The following is a 17,197-nucleotide window of genomic DNA, read 5'->3' on the forward strand; positions in this document are numbered from 1 at the left end:
GGCACGGCATGGCAGAGCGAAACCCCCCCCGGAACGTCAGCAGAGAGCTCCAGGGACACCCCAAAGCGCCATCCCAGCTCCTCGGTGCCAGGGAGGGTGGCACGGCAGGGTGGCACGGCCCTGGCACAGCCATCCCAGCCCTGACCTCGTTTCTCTGCGGCTCCTCCTCGCCTCCAACACGGCCGGAGCAGATGGCAGCGAGCCGGGAGGGGCAGCGGGGGGGACACCGAGCCCCCCGTGTGCCCCCCCGGGCTGGCAAGGGTTAACAGCTCCTGTCGCATGAATTGAATTCGGGTCTCTTTGCGTGGCTGATCGCGGCTGGAGACGCGCGGGGATTTTTGGCCGCTCCGGCTGCGGCCGAGCCACCCCCGGGGCTGTGTCCGACCCCGGCTGTGTCCCCTCCGAGCGGCACAAACACCCCCGGCCTCGGCTGGGAAGGGAGGAGGATTTGCAGGATTAAAGTTTCGCCTTTGTTCCTGCGGTCACAGCCCTGTCTGGAGAACGAGAAACAACCTCGGGAAGCGGCAGCAGCGCAAGCTGGATGGAGTAAACAACTCCGGATCCGTGTTTCCCATCCTTTTCCCTCCCAAATTCCCAGCCTGGCCTCCGAGTGCTGCTGCTGCCGGCGCCCGAACAGGCTCAGAAATGAGGAAATCACAGCGCGGGGGTTTCCGGGGCGTTTCGGAAATCCCGGGGGCTTCCTGCGGGGTCTCAGCCCTGGCTCAGCGCGGGGAGCTCCGCGCTCCTGCCCTGACACCCCCAGCCCCACGCGTGTCCCCCCCCCCTTCCCCAGCCAGGTGGCAGCGCCAGCAGCGTCTCCACTCCCTCCCCCCCCCACGGCTAATTAACATGAGTTGACGCTGATTAATTAACCGTCCCGCCTCATTAGAGCCCGGATGCGCATCCTGGGAGCGGCAGGCGGCCGAGCCCCGTTATCAGCTCACGGGGACCGCGTCCCACCCGTGCCAAGCACCGGGCACCGCTGTCACCCCCCCCAGCCCTGTCACTGTCCCCATCCCACGGCCCTTGCGACACTGCCAGCAGCGATAACGAGATTGGCTCCTAATCCACTTATTCCTGGCTGGAGCAGCCGCTCCCAACACCCGCAGGGCGCTGGGAGGGGGAAAACCAGAGACCAGGAGGGGTAAAAACGCGGCTGGTCCCGGTTCGGGAGGGGCCGGTGGCGCACCCGGAGCGCTGAACCCTCGGGGATGGCGCCACCATCAGCAGCGCGGCCCTGGGGAGCAGCAGGATGAGCAAATCTTGGGAGGGAGATAAGAGCCCGGCCCAGCCCTCAGGCGGGTGCAGGGGAAGGTCACCCCAAGGCGGTGACACCCAGCTCGGCGGGAGGAAGGAAAAGGAAAAAATTTTCACTTCCCTGTTCGCCGGTCCCGTCCGGGGCTGAGTCACCGCTTTGGTCACCGTGTCCCCCGCGTGTCACCGGTTTGGGGGGCTCAGCGCGGGAATGTCCTGCCCTGAGCAGCCCTGGGGGTCTCAGCTCCCCAAAATCCGCGCGCTGGGAGGGTGGGGATGCTCTGGGAAAGCTGCCGCTCGTTCCCAGCGACCTGCGAGCCATCCCCGAGCGGGGATTGGAAACTGGGGCAGCGGGGGAGCTCCAAAAATGATTGGGATTGGGAATTGCAGCTCCCTGGGGTAAACCCGGGGACAGATCCGTGCTTTTCCCGATGGGCTGGGAGGAAGCTGAGGGAGGAACGGGGACAGGTCTCACGTGGAGCTTTGGGGTTCGAGAAGGGCTCAGGGACCTGGGACAGCGTTGGGGACACACATCGAGGCCTCGCATCCCCCTGCGTGGGGCTCGGGAAGGATGGAGAAGCCGGGAACGCTGAGCCGGCGGGCAGGAAGCGGGGCCGGGGCAGGAAGGCGGCTCCGGGCTGGGCGGAAAAGCGGAGGAAGAGCGGAGGAAATGCGGAGGGGGGACCAGGGGCGGGAGGATCCATCTGGCCCCGGCCCGGAGCCGCCATCTGGTCCCCAGGAGCCATTGAGGGGAGCCGGGGCGCTGCGGGCGCTGTCCCCGCTGTCCCGCAGGGGTTTGGTGGCCTCGGGTCCCCTCCAGCTCCTGGGGCTCCTTTGAGTGAGGAGATGAGGACGTGGCTGTGATTGTTAATGAGGATGTGTGGATGCTAATTAAGGGTTTGTAATTACGGCAGGATGGGTTCGTGGCCTGCCCAGGTTTTACCCAGCCCGGCTCGGTGCAGCAGCTCCGAAATTTGGGTGTCCCAAGGGGACCCCGCGGCTCTGGGGATGCTCAGGGGTCCCCTGACAGGATCAGCTCTGGGGTATTTTCCCCTCCCTGATGCCTTTCCCCACCTTTGTCTCACCCCAAACCTGCTGCAGCGTGAGTAAATGAATCCCTAATTAACCACTTCGGGGATTTGGCTTTATTAATGTAAAATATATTTATTAGCGAGGAATGTAAGCTGCCAGTCTCTGGGTGCAGGGTGGAACCGTTCAGGTGGCATCACCTTGAGTTTTGGGGGATGTTCCTGTCCTTTCCCACCTTCTTGTCCCCATCAGGAGCTGCTGGGTGCTGGATTTGGCAGTGAAGCAGCCAGGGATGGGCTGGGGGGTTTGGGAGGACCCCAGTGAGGGGGTTGAGCTGCAGGATCCCCCAGAAATCCAGCAATCCTCCATCCGTGCCGAGCTGGGTGGAATTGGAGGCTGGAATTGGAGCTCCCAGGAATTGGGATAAGAGTGGGAACCGCGGCTTCCCAGGAATGCTGGGACGGGATTTTAGGGGAAAACAAACATTTCTCATCAGCTGCATCCGCTGCGAAGCGGGAGGGGATTCCCGGGGGCAGCAGGAGGGTGAAGCTTTCCCATTTTGGAGGGAATTTCTGCCGGGAATTTTGCTCCAGCGCGGCCGCTGCGCTTGGGGACACCCCAGGCTGGCTCCTGGCAGATGTGACCTCCCTGCTGGGAGCCCAGGCTGGGGTGGGATCGGCCGCAATTCCCGCGCTTTGATGCCACCTCCTCCTCCCCAGGGATCCTCGCTACCTGCGGCAAACCTGCCCGGGGCATCTGGCTGCTAATCCCGGGATTAGCGGGGCGGGAGCGGCAGATGGAGCCGGGACCCCCCCGTGGGGACAGCCCGCGACCCCCGGGGTGACAACGGCAGCGGAGCCGCCTCCGTGGTGTGCCGGGGGAATTCCCAGCGGGATCCCCCTCTCATCCCGGGGCATCATCCCCGCCCCGGGAAAGCCCCGGTTCACGGGAAATGAGGCGGTGACAGCCCCCGGTGACAGCTCTGCGCGGCGTTTCTGGGAAAGCCGAGAATCCCCGTGCCCAGCCAGAAATACCCGCGGCGCTCTCGGGGTGGGAAGAAGGGAAGGCGAGGAGGAAATGGCCGCGTGTCTCCATCCTGCGCCCCCTCCCCAAATCCAGCTCCTTCATTCTCGGTCAGAGAGGGGAATAAGGAGATGCCCCCAGGGTTGTGTCGGGGGGCTCTGCCCCCCAATTCCCAGCCAGGCCCCCCGTCCCGTCCTGTGCCCCACGGCTGCGTGCTAACCCCAGGGTCCCCGCTCAATGGGAGGAAGGAAATCCTCATCCTCGGGAAAGGCTGGACACGGCCGTTTCCTCCCGCCGTGCCCCGACATCACCGGGGTGGAAATCCCGGCCGGACACCGGGCTCGGTGCTGCTGGGGCCACACGGGAAACGGGGACAGGCGGGGGGCCGCTCTGCGCCCCCAAACCCGCAGCATCTGCCGGAGCCGCTCGGTGTCCCCGGGAATGGGGGATCCCGCTCGGTGCCGGTCCCGGTCCCGGTGCGGGGCGGGGGTGAGGGAAGGCGCAATCCCACGGAGGGCGAGGCCGAGTCTGGCTCCCCTCCGGCCTTCGCCGTTCCCGCTGCTCCTTCCTCCTCCTCGCCCTTTGCCCGCTGACGGCAGCGCTGAGAAACGGCGGCGGCTCCGCTCCGGTGGCCTCCGGTACCGCCCTGTCCCCGCCGCGTCCCCGCCGTCCCTCGGGGCTCTGCCGGGCACCCACACCCCCGTTCCGCTCCCCGGGCCACAGACGATGCTGCTCCCGGTCCCGGTCCCGGTTCTGCTCCCGGTCCCGGTTCCCCGGACCCGTTCCGATGCTTGTTCTCCGCTTTCAGCGGCAAAAATTCCCCCGGCGTGGTCGGGGCTGAATCGGGAGCGGTGTCGGAGGCGGGACCGGGACCAGAACCAGGATCGGGATGAGAATCGGGACCGGGACGGGAACCGGGACCGGAATCTGGGGGTGGGAATCGGGACCGGGATCAGGATCAGGACCGGGATCAGGATCAGGACCGGGATCAGGACCGGGATCAGGATCAGGACCGGGACCGGGATCAGGATCAGGACCGGGATCAGGACCGGGACACGCGCCCCTGGCGCCCCCTGGCGGCCGCGTGGCCCTGCCGGAACAAAGGCCGGAGCCGGGACCCCCCCCGAGCCCCCCGGGACCCCTTTGGGACCCCCAGAACCCCTTTAGGACCCCCGGGACCCCTTCTGGGACCCCTCGGGACCCTCCCAGGGCAGGGGGAGCCCGGAGCCCCCGCAGCGGGGACGGTCCCCGGGCCGCGGCTCTCGGGGATGCGCTGCGTCCCTTCCTCCTCATCCCCCTCCTCTTCCTCCTCCCTTCCTCCCCCTCGTCCTCTTCCTCCTCCTCCTCCTTCCCCGATCCTGACGGGCCGGAGGAGCATGGGGAGAGCACCCAAACCGCGGTAAAGGAGCAAAGGGGGCGCTGGGGGTCCCCCAAACCCCCTCAGCTCTCGCCGTGTCCCCTCACCCACAGGGGACCCCTCAAACCAAGGCACTGCAGCAGTTGGGGCTCAGCAATTTGAAAATAAACATCTCAGAGAAATTACATCACCTTTCCTTACACAGGGCATGGGGAGGGGGCACATGGGGACCCCCAAAAGGACAGGATGAGGGTTCACCCCCTCCTAAAGGAACTCATTTGGGAGCTTTAACACACCTGTAACTCTCACCTTCCTCCTCCCTCTCCACCATTAAAAAAAATCCCCTCCTCACACCCAAACAGCAGCAAACCTTCTGTCAGAGGCGAATCCAAACAACAAACACACAAACAACTTGTTGGGAGTAAAAAAATATGTTTTTTCTTTTTTCCTTTTAATTACATCAGTTATCAAAGAAAACGACAACAAAAAAAAAAGCAGTGGTAACAAAAATACAAAGCTCTGAGGGTTTCTCGTTTTTTGTTTGTTCTGTAATAGGCTGAGAGAGAGCATCAGTGCAATTGTTTTAATTTAACTTCTGCTCTGAGTCCCTGCTGGCAGCATAGGAGTAGGCTTTGCCCAGCACCAGGCGGTCCCGCAGCAGCTTGAAGAAGGCGTAGTAATTGCTGAAGAGGATCAGAGCCAGGGAGATCGTCTGGTGCCACTTCTCCGAGGAAATCAGCGAGTAGAGCTGGTAGAAGATGACAGCTCCTTCCAGCAGGATCAGGATGTTGAGGATTCGCAGTGGTTTGCTGAAAAAGAACTGTGGGGGAGCGGGGTGAGGCACCGGGCGGGAGGGGAAAGCTCTGGGTGAGGATTGCTCTGGCTCTGGATGGTGGTTGAGATGCCACCCTGGGCACTGCCACCCCCGGCTCCACCAGCCTGAGGTGGCCAGGCCAGCAGGAAGGAGCAGGGCCCTGCTGGGGGATCCCTGTGCCAGGAGGGACGGGGGGCCTTACGTGGAATCTGAAGTGCGACACGTCCGAGGGCACGGCCACGTTGTAGTGACCCACGGCCTTGTAGACGTTCTTGCTGTGCTTCACCAGCACCCCCTGAGGCCACATGCACTCCTCAGTCCACCTGCAGGGCACAAGAGATGCTTTAATCCCACCTGTAGTGACCAAGAGATGCTTTAATCCCATCTGCAGGGCACAAGAGATTGTTTAATCCCACTTGCAGGGGACAGGAGATGCCTTAATCCACCTGCAAGGGGACAAGAGATTCCTTAATCCATCTGCAGGGGAAAAGAGATTCTTTAATTCCACCTGCAAGGGACCAAGAAATTCCTTAATCCCACCTGTAGGGAATAAGAAATTCCTTAATCCACGTGCAGGGGACAAGAGATTCTTTAATCCCACCTGCAAGGGACCAAGAAATTCCTTAATTTCACCTACAGGGACCAAGAGATGCCTTAATTCACCTGCAAGGGACCAACAGATTCCTTAATCCACCTGCAGGGAACACGAGATTTTTCAATCCCACCTGCAGGGAACCAACAGATTCCTTAATCCACCTGCAAGGAGCAAGAAATTCCTTAATCCCACCTGTAGGCAACAAGAAATTCCTTAATCCCACCTGCAAGGGACCAAGAGATGCCTTCATCCCACCTGCAAGGGGACAAGAAATTCCTTAATTCCACCTGCCAAGGGACAAGAAATTCCTTAAATCCCATCTGCAGGGGGCAGGACATGCCTTAATGCCACCTGTAGGGACCAACAGATTCCTTAATCCACCTGCAGGGAACAAGAAATTCCTTAATCCCACCTGCATGGGGCTCTGCTGCCTCCCTGCCAGCAGTGAGGAGTACGGGAATTGTGCTCCCATTTGGAATTGTCACCATGGCAGTGACAACCTGCAGGCAGCTGTGGCCAGGAGCAGCAGGCACCGTGCCAGAAACCAGCCCTGCCTGGCAGGGACAGTGCCCAGAGTGTTTGTGCTGCTGGATGTGTCAGCCAACACCTCTGCTCTCACTTTTCCCTGGTTTATTTCAGGCTGAGCTCCCCACCCACCCACCCACCCAGCAAAGGGAGAACTCCAGGAGAGAATTCCTTACTGGTGCTGCAGCACGTTGGAGCAGAGGGCAGGATCCACCTTCTGCCAGCAGCCCAGGTGTGCTGCAGCCTTGTGGAGCAGGTCACAGTAGCGGGCAGGGAGCAGGTACTGCATGAGGATCACCGAGGTGCTGATGGAAACCAGCAGGAAGAGCTCGCAGGACCAGCGCTTGTCGTAGTACTGCGTGTTCTGGGGGGACAGATGGGACACTGGGGGACACTCTGGACAGCCTCAGCTGCCCAAGGTACCACCACACAAAGCACTCAGGTAGGTAAAGCATGGGCTGTGTGGAGCTGTTGATACAGCGTGGAAAGGAAGAGCCCACGTGGGATGGGGGATGGAGAATTCCTGCAAAATATTTGTGCCATCAGCACCAAAACCTGGGAGGCAGCTCCTGATGCTCAGCTGATGGAGCACCAGCACCTCAGGGCACAGGGACTCACCCCATTCACCACGAGACATTCAGAATTCAACCACCACAAGGAAGGCCTGTGACCCCTCATGGTGCCACAAGGAAGGACTCTGGCCCCTCATTGTGCCACAACCACCACAAGGAAGAACTGTGGCCCCTCATTGTCCCCCCAGTGTCACCACAAGGAAGGACTGTGACCCCTCATCGTGCCACAACCACCATAATCAAGGACTGTGACCCCTCATTGTGCCACAACCACCACAAGCAAAGACTGTGACCCCTCCTTGTGCCACAACCACCCACAAGGAAGGACTGTGGCCCCTCATTGTGCCACAGTCACCACAATCAAGCACTGTAACCCCTCATTGGCCACAATGACCACAACCAAGGACTGTGGCCCCTCACTGTGCCACAACCACCACAAGCAAGGACTGTGGCCCCTCCTTGTGCTACAATCACCACAACCAAGGACTGTGGCCCCTCCTTGTGCTACAATCACCACAACCAAGGACTGTGGCCCCTCATTGTGCCCCTGTGTCACCATAAGGAAGGACTGTGACCCCTCACTGTGCCACAACCACCACAACCAAGGACTGTGACCCCTCACTGTGCCCCAGGGTCACCTCCCAGCCAGGCCTCACCTTGACAAACCACACAGGCACGAAGGCCACGTAGTAGGCACTGAGCATGGAGCTCACCAGCACCTCCTTCATGCGCCAGTTGAAGTCCATCTTCAGGAACTCCACCTCGTTGCGGATCAGGTCCGGGGACAGGCAGCAGGCGTGGCTGGGCATGGCCTCCATGCCGTACATCTGCCTCGTGTGCTGCTTCCAGGTCTCCTTGAGCACTGTCAGGTAGTCCCTGCCCCGGGCTGTCACCTCCCCCGTGTCCCTGGGGCCAATGTTGGTGACCTGGGTGAAGAGCCCGGCCTTGCGAAAGTCACAGTTCAGCTGGAGGAAGGGGATGTACATCCCAAACCTGGAAAGCACAGAGCTCTGGGATCACCATCCTCAGTTCCCCTGTGGGGTTCTGGAAAGCACAGAGCTCAGGATCTGCATCCCATCCCATCCCACTCAGATCACCATCCCCAGTTCCCCTGTGGAGTTCTGGATGGCACAGAGCTCAGGAGCTGGAAATGTACAGAACTCAGGATGTGCCTTCCATCCCACTGGGATCCCATCCCAAATTCCTGTGGGGTTCTAAAAAGCACAGAGCTCAGGATCTGCATCCCATCCCATCCCATCCCATCCCATCCCATCCCATCCCATCCCATCCCATCCCATCCCACTGGGATCACCATCCCCAGTTCCCCTGCAGGGTTCTGGAAAGCACAGAGCTCAGAATCCGCCTCCCATCCCACTGGGATCCCATCCCAAATTCCCCTGTGAGGTTATGGAAGGCAAAGAGCTCTGGAGCTGCTTCCAATCCCACTGGGATCCCATCCCAAATCCCTGTGGGGTTCTGGAAAGGCACAGAGCTCAGGATCTGCATCCCATCCCACTGGAATCCCATCCCAAATCCCTGTGGGGTTCTGGAAAGGCACAGAGCTCAGGAGCTGCATCCCATCCCACTGGGATCCCATCCCCAATTCCCCTGTGGAGTTCTGAGCTGGATGAGTTCAAGGTTTGGAGCAACCTGGGATAGTGGAAGGTGCCCCTGCTACTGCTGAATAATCCCAAACCAGTCTGGGATTTCATAATTCCAAAGGGAAACTCCCAAAAAGAGCTCTGAGCTCAAACATAGGCAGCAAATCTCTGGGGATATTTCCCCTTCCAGCAAATCCCTGTGGATGTTTCCCCCTGCAGCAAATCTTTGGGATGTTTCCTCCTGCAGCAAATCTCTGGATGTTTCCTCCTGCATCTACCAGGGAGGAGGGATCCATTTCCACTCCCAACATTTCCTTTTGATAAGTAACAAAACCCAGGAGCTGTTTGAACCCCTCCACCTGGCAGAGGAGCCCAGGAACAAAGGGAAAACAAAGCCCTGAGTTTTGTCAGCGCCATGGGAAAATCACACAACCCTTTTAGTGAGTAATAATTAATGCTGACATCAAGCTGAAAGAGAGGTGAGTGTCACAGATGTGTCCTGCCACCAAGGAATGTGGCACAGCAGGAGGGAGAGGTGCAGGATAAACTCTGCGTCCATGGGCAGGGACACCTTCCACAAGCCCAGGCTGCTCCAAGAACCCCACATTGCTGCAGGGAGCCTCCCCCTGGATTTTTGGGGGGGATCCCCCATCCCTGAGGCAGGGATACTCACGGGTAGCACAGGAACAGGAGGTTGAGGAAGGAGTAGGTCCTGAAGAGGTGGATGATGGAGCGACACAAGCTCCAGCCCGTGCCCGTGAGCACGGCGAAGCGAGTGAGCACCAGCAAGATGGAGCGTGGCAGGGACACCTTGCCACTCTGGGAAGCCTGTGGGACACAGGGGACATCAGGGCACAGCTGGGCACTGCCTCTTCTTAAGGAGAAAATACTGTGTAAAATCATGGCTAGGAAGGAAATGGCAGTGCCCAGCTGGCACCAGGACAGGGAGGGTTTCTGTGGAATCTGGGCTCCCCAAAACCTCTCTGGAATCTGGGAGTGAGGAGAGATTCCAGGTAAGGTCTGGAGGGTTTCTGTGGAATTTGGGCTCTCCAAAACCTCTCTGGAATCTGGGAGTGAGGAGAGATTCCAGGTAAGCTCTGGAGGGTTTCTGTGGAATTTGGGCTCCCCAAAACCTCTGGAATCTGGGAGTGAGGAGAGATTCCAGGTAAGGTCTGGAGGGTTTCTGTGGAATTTGAGCTCTCCAAAACCTCTCTGGAATTTGGGAGTGAGGAGGGATTCCAGGTAAGGTCTGGAGGGTTTCTGTGGAATTTGGGCTCTTCAAAACCTCTGGAATCTGGGAGTGAGGAGAGATTCTAGGTAAGCTCTGGAGGGTTTCTGTGGAATTTGGGCTCTCCAAAACCTCTCTGGAATCTGGGAGTGAGGAGGGATTCCAGGTAAGGTCTGGAGGGTTTCTGTGGAATCTGGGTCTCCAAAACCTCTGGAATCTGGGAGTGAGGAGAGATTCCAGGTAAGGACTGGTAGTCACCAGTGTCCAGCACACTCTCCTGGCACTGCTCCACATGGGATGATTCCAGTGAGCATCCCTGGGGAAAGCTGGAGTGATGGAGAGAGCAGGAAAAGAGGCAAAAGGAAGGAGAGAATCAGTCACTACAGTCTGGCTGAGACAGAAATTCAGAGACAGACCCAGCAGGTCTGGGGAGCTCAGTTCTGTTCTCTGCTCCTCCCACTGGAAACCTCACCTGAGATTCTGACTTGGGAACACCACAGAGGTGTTTAGGGGAGGATGGAGGGGTTTGGAATGGCAAAAGGGACCCAGAGCTTTCCAAATCTCTGACTTTACCTCCTTGACGACAGCACCGATGAGGCGCCGTGCCAGGACGATGGTTGTCACCGTCAGCACGTTGAAGTCAATGAGGTGAAAGTTCTGTGGGGACAAAACCAAAATGATTCCATTTCCACCAGCACCAGGAACCCACATTCAACACAGAAATAGTCCCAAATTATTCTCTTTGGGAATCTCTCTTCCAAGAGAATGCCAAAAAGACAACAAGAGCCCAAAATGTGGGAAACGGAGTGAAGGGTCAGCTGAAGTTTTTATCAAACATTATCTCTAAAACTTTAGGTTTTGTGACCTAAAAGACAGCCTGGGAGCTCCAGCTGCCCTTTGGTGCTTACCAGGGAGGTGTGAGAAGGAGGGTGGGAGGGAGGGTACCACCACACTGTCTTGTAGATGTTGATGTAGTGGACGAAGAGGGCGACCAGGTGGCAGAAGAAGAGCTGCAGCTCGAACAGGACGCTCCTCTCCACGGGCAGCTCGGGGATCTTGCAGTGCCGCAGGGGGACGACGGTCTGGGCTGCCAGAGGGGGGCTGGACAGGCCTGTCCCCGAGCCACTCCTGCCAGGGGGAGCCAAGAGTGAGCAGGGGGATGTCCTCCAGCTCCCCCCACAGCTCTGAGACTGATGGGGAAACTGGAGCTGTCAGTGGTTGGCAGAAATTACAAATTTCAATCAGATGCGAGCAGGGGTTTGCCCACACAAAATTCCCGGATCCACGAGGGAGAAATATTTGGACCCAGGACATTTGATAACAAATCCTCTGTGATGTTCAGAGCCAGGGCTGAGCAGGGAATGTCCTCCAGCTCTGAGATTGATGGGAAAACTTGAGCTATCAGTTGCTGGCACAAATCACAGATTTCAATAATATGTGAGCAGGGATTTGCCCACACAAAGGAATATTTGGACCCAGGACATTTGATATTAATTCCCCTGTGTTGTTCAGACCCAGGGTTGAGCAGGGGAACATCCTCCAGGCTCCCTCCACAGCTCTGAGATCAGTGGGGAAACTTGAGTTATCACTGTTTGGCACAAATCACAAATTTCAATCAGATGTGAGCAGGGATTTGCCCACACAAAGCAACATTTGGACCCAGGATATTTGATATTAAATCTCCTGTGCTGTTCAGACCCAGGGTTGTGTTGTGCTACTCAGTGGCTCTCTTAATTAATTGGAAGCTTTCAGAGCTCAAGTTGGTGTTTACATATCTAAGAGTGCTTGAACATGAAAGGCAGAGCAATTACACACAAGCCCTTGTTCATTCTTCACCTTCTGTTCACCTGAGGAGGAAAAACGAGTTTAGCCAGAGGAGCCTCTTCGTGTGTGAGCAGGCACAGGATCCCAGACTGATCCTCTGCATCAAAGGGAATTAATATCTCCCAGATTGAGCTGCAATCTCTAAATAAAAACAGGCAAAGGAATCTGGGCGTGGGCCTCAAAGGAACTGCAGAGCACAAAGTGTCCCCGTAAACTCCCAGATTGAATTTGGGATCCAGGGGGATGCAGGGGGATCAGGCCATGGTTTAAAAGAGATGGAGAACATGAAACAAGGCCATGAGTGAGGGGAAAGCTGAGGAGTCTCCCTGAAATGCCCAGATTCCCAAAGTCATGGACTGATAAACCATGGAATCACAGAGTGCTTTGGGCTGGAGGGGACATCGGGGATCACCCAGGCCATGGGCAGGGACAGCTTCCCCTGTCCCTGGTGGCTCCAAGCCCCAGCCAGGTCAGAGAATGGGATGGGCTTTAGGATCAGGGAATGGGATGAGATTTATGGCTGGGGAATGGGATAAATGCTAAGGTCAGAGAATGGGACAAGCTTTAAGATCAAGAAACGGAATGAGCTTTAAAATCAAGGAATGGGATGAGCTTTAAAATCAGGGAATGGGATGAGATTTAAGGGAATGGGACAAGTTTTAAAACCAGGGAAGGGGATGAGCATTAGGGTTGGGGAATGGGATGATATTTAAGGTCAGGGAATGGGACAAGTTTTAAAATCAGGGAATGGGATGAGCTTTAAGACCATGGAATGGGATGAGTTTTAAGGGAATGGGACAAGTTTTAAAATCAGGGAATGGGATGAGCTTTAAGACCATGGAATGGGATGAGATTTAAGGCTGGGGAATGGGATGAGCTTTATGGTCAGAGAATGGAATGAGTTTTAAGGTTGGGGAATGGGACGAGCTTTAAGATTAGGGAACAGGATGAGCTTTAAGATCAGGCAACGGGATCAGTTTTAAAGTTGGGAAATGGGACAAGCTTTAAGGTCAGGGAATGGGACAAGCTTTAAGACCAAAGAATGGGAGAAGTTTTAAGATCAAGGAACGGAATGGTCAGAGAATGGGATGAGCTTTAAGATCAGGGAATGGGACGAGCTTTAAGACCAGAGAACAAGACAAGTTTTAAGATCAAGGAATGGGATGGTCAGAGAATGGGATGAGCTTTAAGCTCAAGGAACAGGATGAGCTTGAAGGTCCAAGAATGGGATGAGTTTTATGATCAGGGAATGGGATGAGCTTTAAGATGAAGAAATGGGATGAGGTTTAAGGCTGGGGAATGGGATGAGCTTTAAGCTCAAGGAATGGGACAAGCTTGAAGGTCAGAGAACAGGAAAAGCTTTAAGGTCAGAGAATGGGATGAGCTTTAAGATTAGGGAAGGGGACAAGCTTTAAGATCAAGGAATGGGGTGGTCAGAGAATGGGACAAGCTTTAAGATCAGGGAATGGGATGAGTTTTAAGGTCAGAGAACGGGACAAACTTTAAGGTCAGGGAATGGGATGAGCTCTGAGATCAGGGAGAAGGACAAGATTTAAACTCAAGGAATGGGATGAACTTTAAGGTCAGAGAATGGGATGAGCTTTAAGGTTGGGAAATGGGACAAGCATTAAGATTAGGGAATGGGACGAGGTTCAAGACCAGAGAATGGGACAAGTTTTAAGATCCAGGAATGGGATGGTCAGAGAATGGGACAAGCTTTAAGGTCAGGGAATGGGATGAGCTTTAAATACAGAGAACAGAACGGGATGAGCTTTAAGGTTGGGAAATGGGTCGAGCTATAAGGTCAGAGAACCGGACAAGCTTTAAGATCAGGGAATGGGAAGAGCTTTAAGACCAGAGAACAAGACAAGTTTTAAGATCAAGGAAGGGGATGGTCAGAGAATGGGATGAGCTTTAAGCTCAAGGAACAGGATGAGCTTTAAGGTCAGGGAATGAGATGAGTTTTAAGGCTGGGAAACGGGACAAGCTTTAAGGTCAGATAATGGGAAGAGCTTTAAGGTCGGGGAATGGGAAGAGCTTTAAGGTCGGGGAATGGGAAGAGCTTTAAGGTCAGGGAATGGGATGAGCTTTAGGCTTAGAGAATGGGACAAGCTTTAAGATCAGGGAATGCGATGAGCTTTGAGATCAGGGAGAAGGACAAGACTTAAACTCAAGGAATGGGAGGAGCTTTAAGGTCGGGGAATGGGATGAGCTTTAAGGTCAGGGAGTGGGATGAGCTTTAAGCCTGAGGAATGGGACAAGGTTTCAGAGCAAGGCCCACGAGGAGGTGCAGCCCCCACCCCAGCCCTGCCCCGTGCCGTACCTGGTGCGGGAGCGCACGCCAGTGACCGAGGAGCCCGAGGAGTGCCCGGCAGCCCCGGCAGCCCCGGGCTCGCACAGCGGGTTCCGGCAGTAGGAGCTCCTGTTGGGACCCCGGCGTCCCCCGGCCATGCCCGGGACTCAGGGGGGTCCTGGCTGCTCACTGCGGGCTGGGCTCAGCCCCCACCACTGCAGGGACACACCAGAGGGCTTAATTAGCAGGGATTCATTAGCGTTCCTTATGGAGCCTCGCTGTCACCACCCCGTCGATCCCAATTTCTCCAAATTCGATTTTCGGAGCTCGTCGCTCCACGACGATCCAAATTTCTACAAATTCAATCCTTAGAGCTCATCACTTCCATGATAATCCAAATTTCTCCAAATTCAGTTTCTGGAGCTCAATGCTCCAAGTTAATCTAAATTTCTCCGCCTATTTTTTCCCTGTCTCCCACATTTCTCCAGGTCAAGGATGCAAAATCAGGGAGCTCCGGCCTTGCTGAGGTGCTGAGATTTGTCACTTTACAGGGAATTCCATCTGCACCCCTGTGGTGGAATCATCAGGGTGTGTGGTCATCCCTGTTTTCCATATTAATGAGCATGTATTAATTAGCATTTCTTATGGAGCATTCCAGGCCTTGCTGTCACCAGGACAATCCCAATTTCTCCAAATTTCATTTCTGGAGCTTGTCACTCCAGGATAATCTAAATTTAATTCGTGGAGCCTGTCACTCCAGGATAATCCAAATTTTTCTGCCTATTTTTTCCTTTGTCTCCCACATTTTCCAGACTCAAGAAATGCTCAACAATTTGCCCCAAAAATTCAGAAATTTGGGATATTTTGGTATCATTTAGTGTTGGAACTGAAGATCACAGCTTTTTAAAATTGTTATTTTATTTTTGGCTCTTTAGGATGGGAAGCAACAACACATTTTTAGGGTATTTGTTGATTTTTGTTTTGATGGCACTGAGCTCAATGGGGTGAGCCCAAATTCAGCTTTCCCAGTCCTTGTTTGCCACACACAAAACTCATCCCAAGCTTTTCCAAACTTCCTCTGGATCCTGTTAACCTCAGGAGAATCCACAGCAGCGATAAAAAATCCCCATTTCCCAGTGAAACCTGAGCTGGGAGGGGAACTCAGGCACATTCCTGCTCCTGGTGGATCATTTCCAGCTTTGGAACTTGCAGCTGGAACCACAAAATGTGTGCTGGAAGTTTAGAAACCCATCCCAAGGGGGTTTTAAAGCTGAGTTCTCCAAAATCCCCGTCCTGGAGCTGGAGCTGGAGGGAGCTGCTGATTTTAGGAGATGCTGGGATGGATTTGGGGAGCTCTGGGAGCAGTGGAAGCTCGGAGGGCAAACAATGAGGGGAATTTGGGGTCCAGGAAGGAGCCAGGAGGCTCCAGGAGGGAAACTGGAAATGTGGGGGCTGTAAAGGGAAATTTGGGGGTAAAATTTGGGGTCTGGGGGAGCAGCTGGGGCTGTGCAAGGGAAATTTGGGGGCACAAATGGGGGTGCAGGGGAACACTGGGGGTCCCAGGAGCGGTGAGGGAGAAATTTGGGGGCTCTGAGGAGAGCACTGGGAGCTCTGGGGGAGCTGTGAGGGAGAAATTTGGGGGCACAAATGGGGGTGCAGGAGAACATTGGGAGCTCTAGGGGAGAAATTTGGGGGCACACGTGGGGCTGCAAGAGAACTTTGGGGATCCCAGAAGCTCTGAGGGAGAAATCTGGGAGCTCTAGGGGAGAAATCTGGGGGCTCTGAGGAGAGCACTGGGAGCTCTGAGGGAGAAATTTGGGGGCACAAATGGGGGTGCAGGAGAACACTGGGAGCTCTAGGGGAGAAATTTGGGGGCACAGGTAGGGCTGCACAACACTGGGAGCCACAGGAGCTCTGGGGGAGCTCTGAGAGAGAAATTTCGGGACACAAATGTGGCTGCAGGAGAACACTGAGGACCCCAGGAGCTGTGAGGGAGAAATTTGGGGGCTCTGAGGAGAGCACGGGGGAGCTGTGAGGGAGAAATCGGGGGTACAAGTGGGGCTGCAGGAGAACAATGGGGACCCCAGGAGCTCTGAGAGAGAAATCCGGGGGGACTGGTGAGGCTGCAGGAGAGCACTGGGACCTCTGGGGGAGAAATTTGGGGGCACAAATGGGGGTGCAGGAGAACTCTGGGGACCCCAGGAGCTCTGAGGGAGAAATCTGGGGGCACACGTGGGGCTGCACAAAAGCTCAGAGGGGCCCTGGCGCTCTGAGGGCACACCGGGACCCACAGCGGCTCTGAAAACCCCACCGAGCTGCTCCGGACCCGCCCGGGAGCGCCATGGAAAGCTCCGTGAGGGCTCCCTGAGCCCGCGGGGCTCTGAGGGGCTCCGGGCGAGGCCGCAGCGCGGGAGCCGCCCCCATCCCCGAGGCGGGGCGGGGCGAACCGCGGGGCTCTCCCGCGCTCCGCCCGCCGCCCGTGCCGCTCCCCGCCGGCTGCCGGGCGGGTTCCCCCCCTCAGCCCGTTCCGCCCGTTCCCTCCCCGGCCGCGCTGCCCCCGGCCCGGCCTCCCTCACCCATCGCCGGCCGCCGCTCCGCCTGCGCCGGGCACAATATGGCGGGCGGGGCGCGACGGCGGCCGGCGTGGGACAAGCTGGTGCGGGGCGCGAACGCGCGGAAAGCCACGCCCCCTTTGTGTGGCCACGCCCATCGGGCAGCGCGGTGTCACCTCCCGGTGTCGCCTCCCGGTGTCACCTCCCGGTGTCACCGATGGGAACGGCGGCAATCGCAGCCGCCAGATGTCCCGGCAACCCGTTATGGCAAGGGATGAGTAATCCTGGCACCTGCGCGGCTCCACCTCCGCTCCTGGAGGGGTTTCAGCATCTCTGCAATTTTGGGTTTTTTACCCCAATTATTTGTTGGGATTTGTGGGGTTGGTGGTTCAGCACTGATGGTTTCAGAAAGATGAGAGGCAGCCCTGCTTAAGGTGGAGGAAAATCAGCCCTGGAATGAATGGACTTGCACAAAGTTTGCTGGATTTTTGGTATTTCTTTTTTTAGCTGGAGCGCCCAGCCCTGGAGGT

At 56.7% G+C, this 17,197-nt stretch overlaps 1 protein-coding gene across 1 annotated transcript; it reads right to left on the minus strand.

The window, feature by feature from the left end:
- Positions 1-5,075: 5,075 nt before the first annotated feature.
- Positions 5,076-16,729, minus strand: TMEM39B (transmembrane protein 39B). Its single transcript, XM_059488883.1, has 9 exons — positions 16,692-16,729; positions 14,146-14,330; positions 10,907-11,126; positions 10,572-10,655; positions 9,444-9,598; positions 7,826-8,162; positions 6,774-6,961; positions 5,680-5,800; positions 5,076-5,483 (listed from the first exon to the last, which is right to left on the minus strand). The coding sequence occupies exons 2-9, from the start codon at positions 14,271-14,273 to the stop codon at positions 5,247-5,249; spliced, it is 1,470 nt and encodes a 489-aa protein (XP_059344866.1). The 5' UTR covers positions 14,274-14,330; positions 16,692-16,729; the 3' UTR covers positions 5,076-5,246.
- Between the last annotated feature and the right edge of the window lie 468 nt (positions 16,730-17,197).

This window comes from Ammospiza nelsoni, chromosome 25, assembly GCF_027579445.1.
Source record: "Ammospiza nelsoni isolate bAmmNel1 chromosome 25, bAmmNel1.pri, whole genome shotgun sequence".
Lineage (NCBI taxonomy): Eukaryota > Metazoa > Chordata > Aves > Passeriformes > Passerellidae > Ammospiza > Ammospiza nelsoni.

Bases quoted from the DNA above. Each gene is read 5' to 3' on its own strand.
- TMEM39B (XM_059488883.1), bottom strand. From the start codon at position 14,273: ATGGCCGGGGGACGCCGGGGTCCCAACAGGAGCTCCTACTGCCGGAAC. The intron at 11,127-14,145 runs GTACGGCACGGG...TCCCCCTGGCAG, and splicing joins GGCGTGCGCTCCCGCACCAG to GAGTGGCTCGGGGACAGGCC. The intron at 5,801-6,773 runs GTAAGGAATTCT...TGTGCCCTGCAG, and splicing joins TCCAACGTGCTGCAGCACCA to GTGGACTGAGGAGTGCATGT.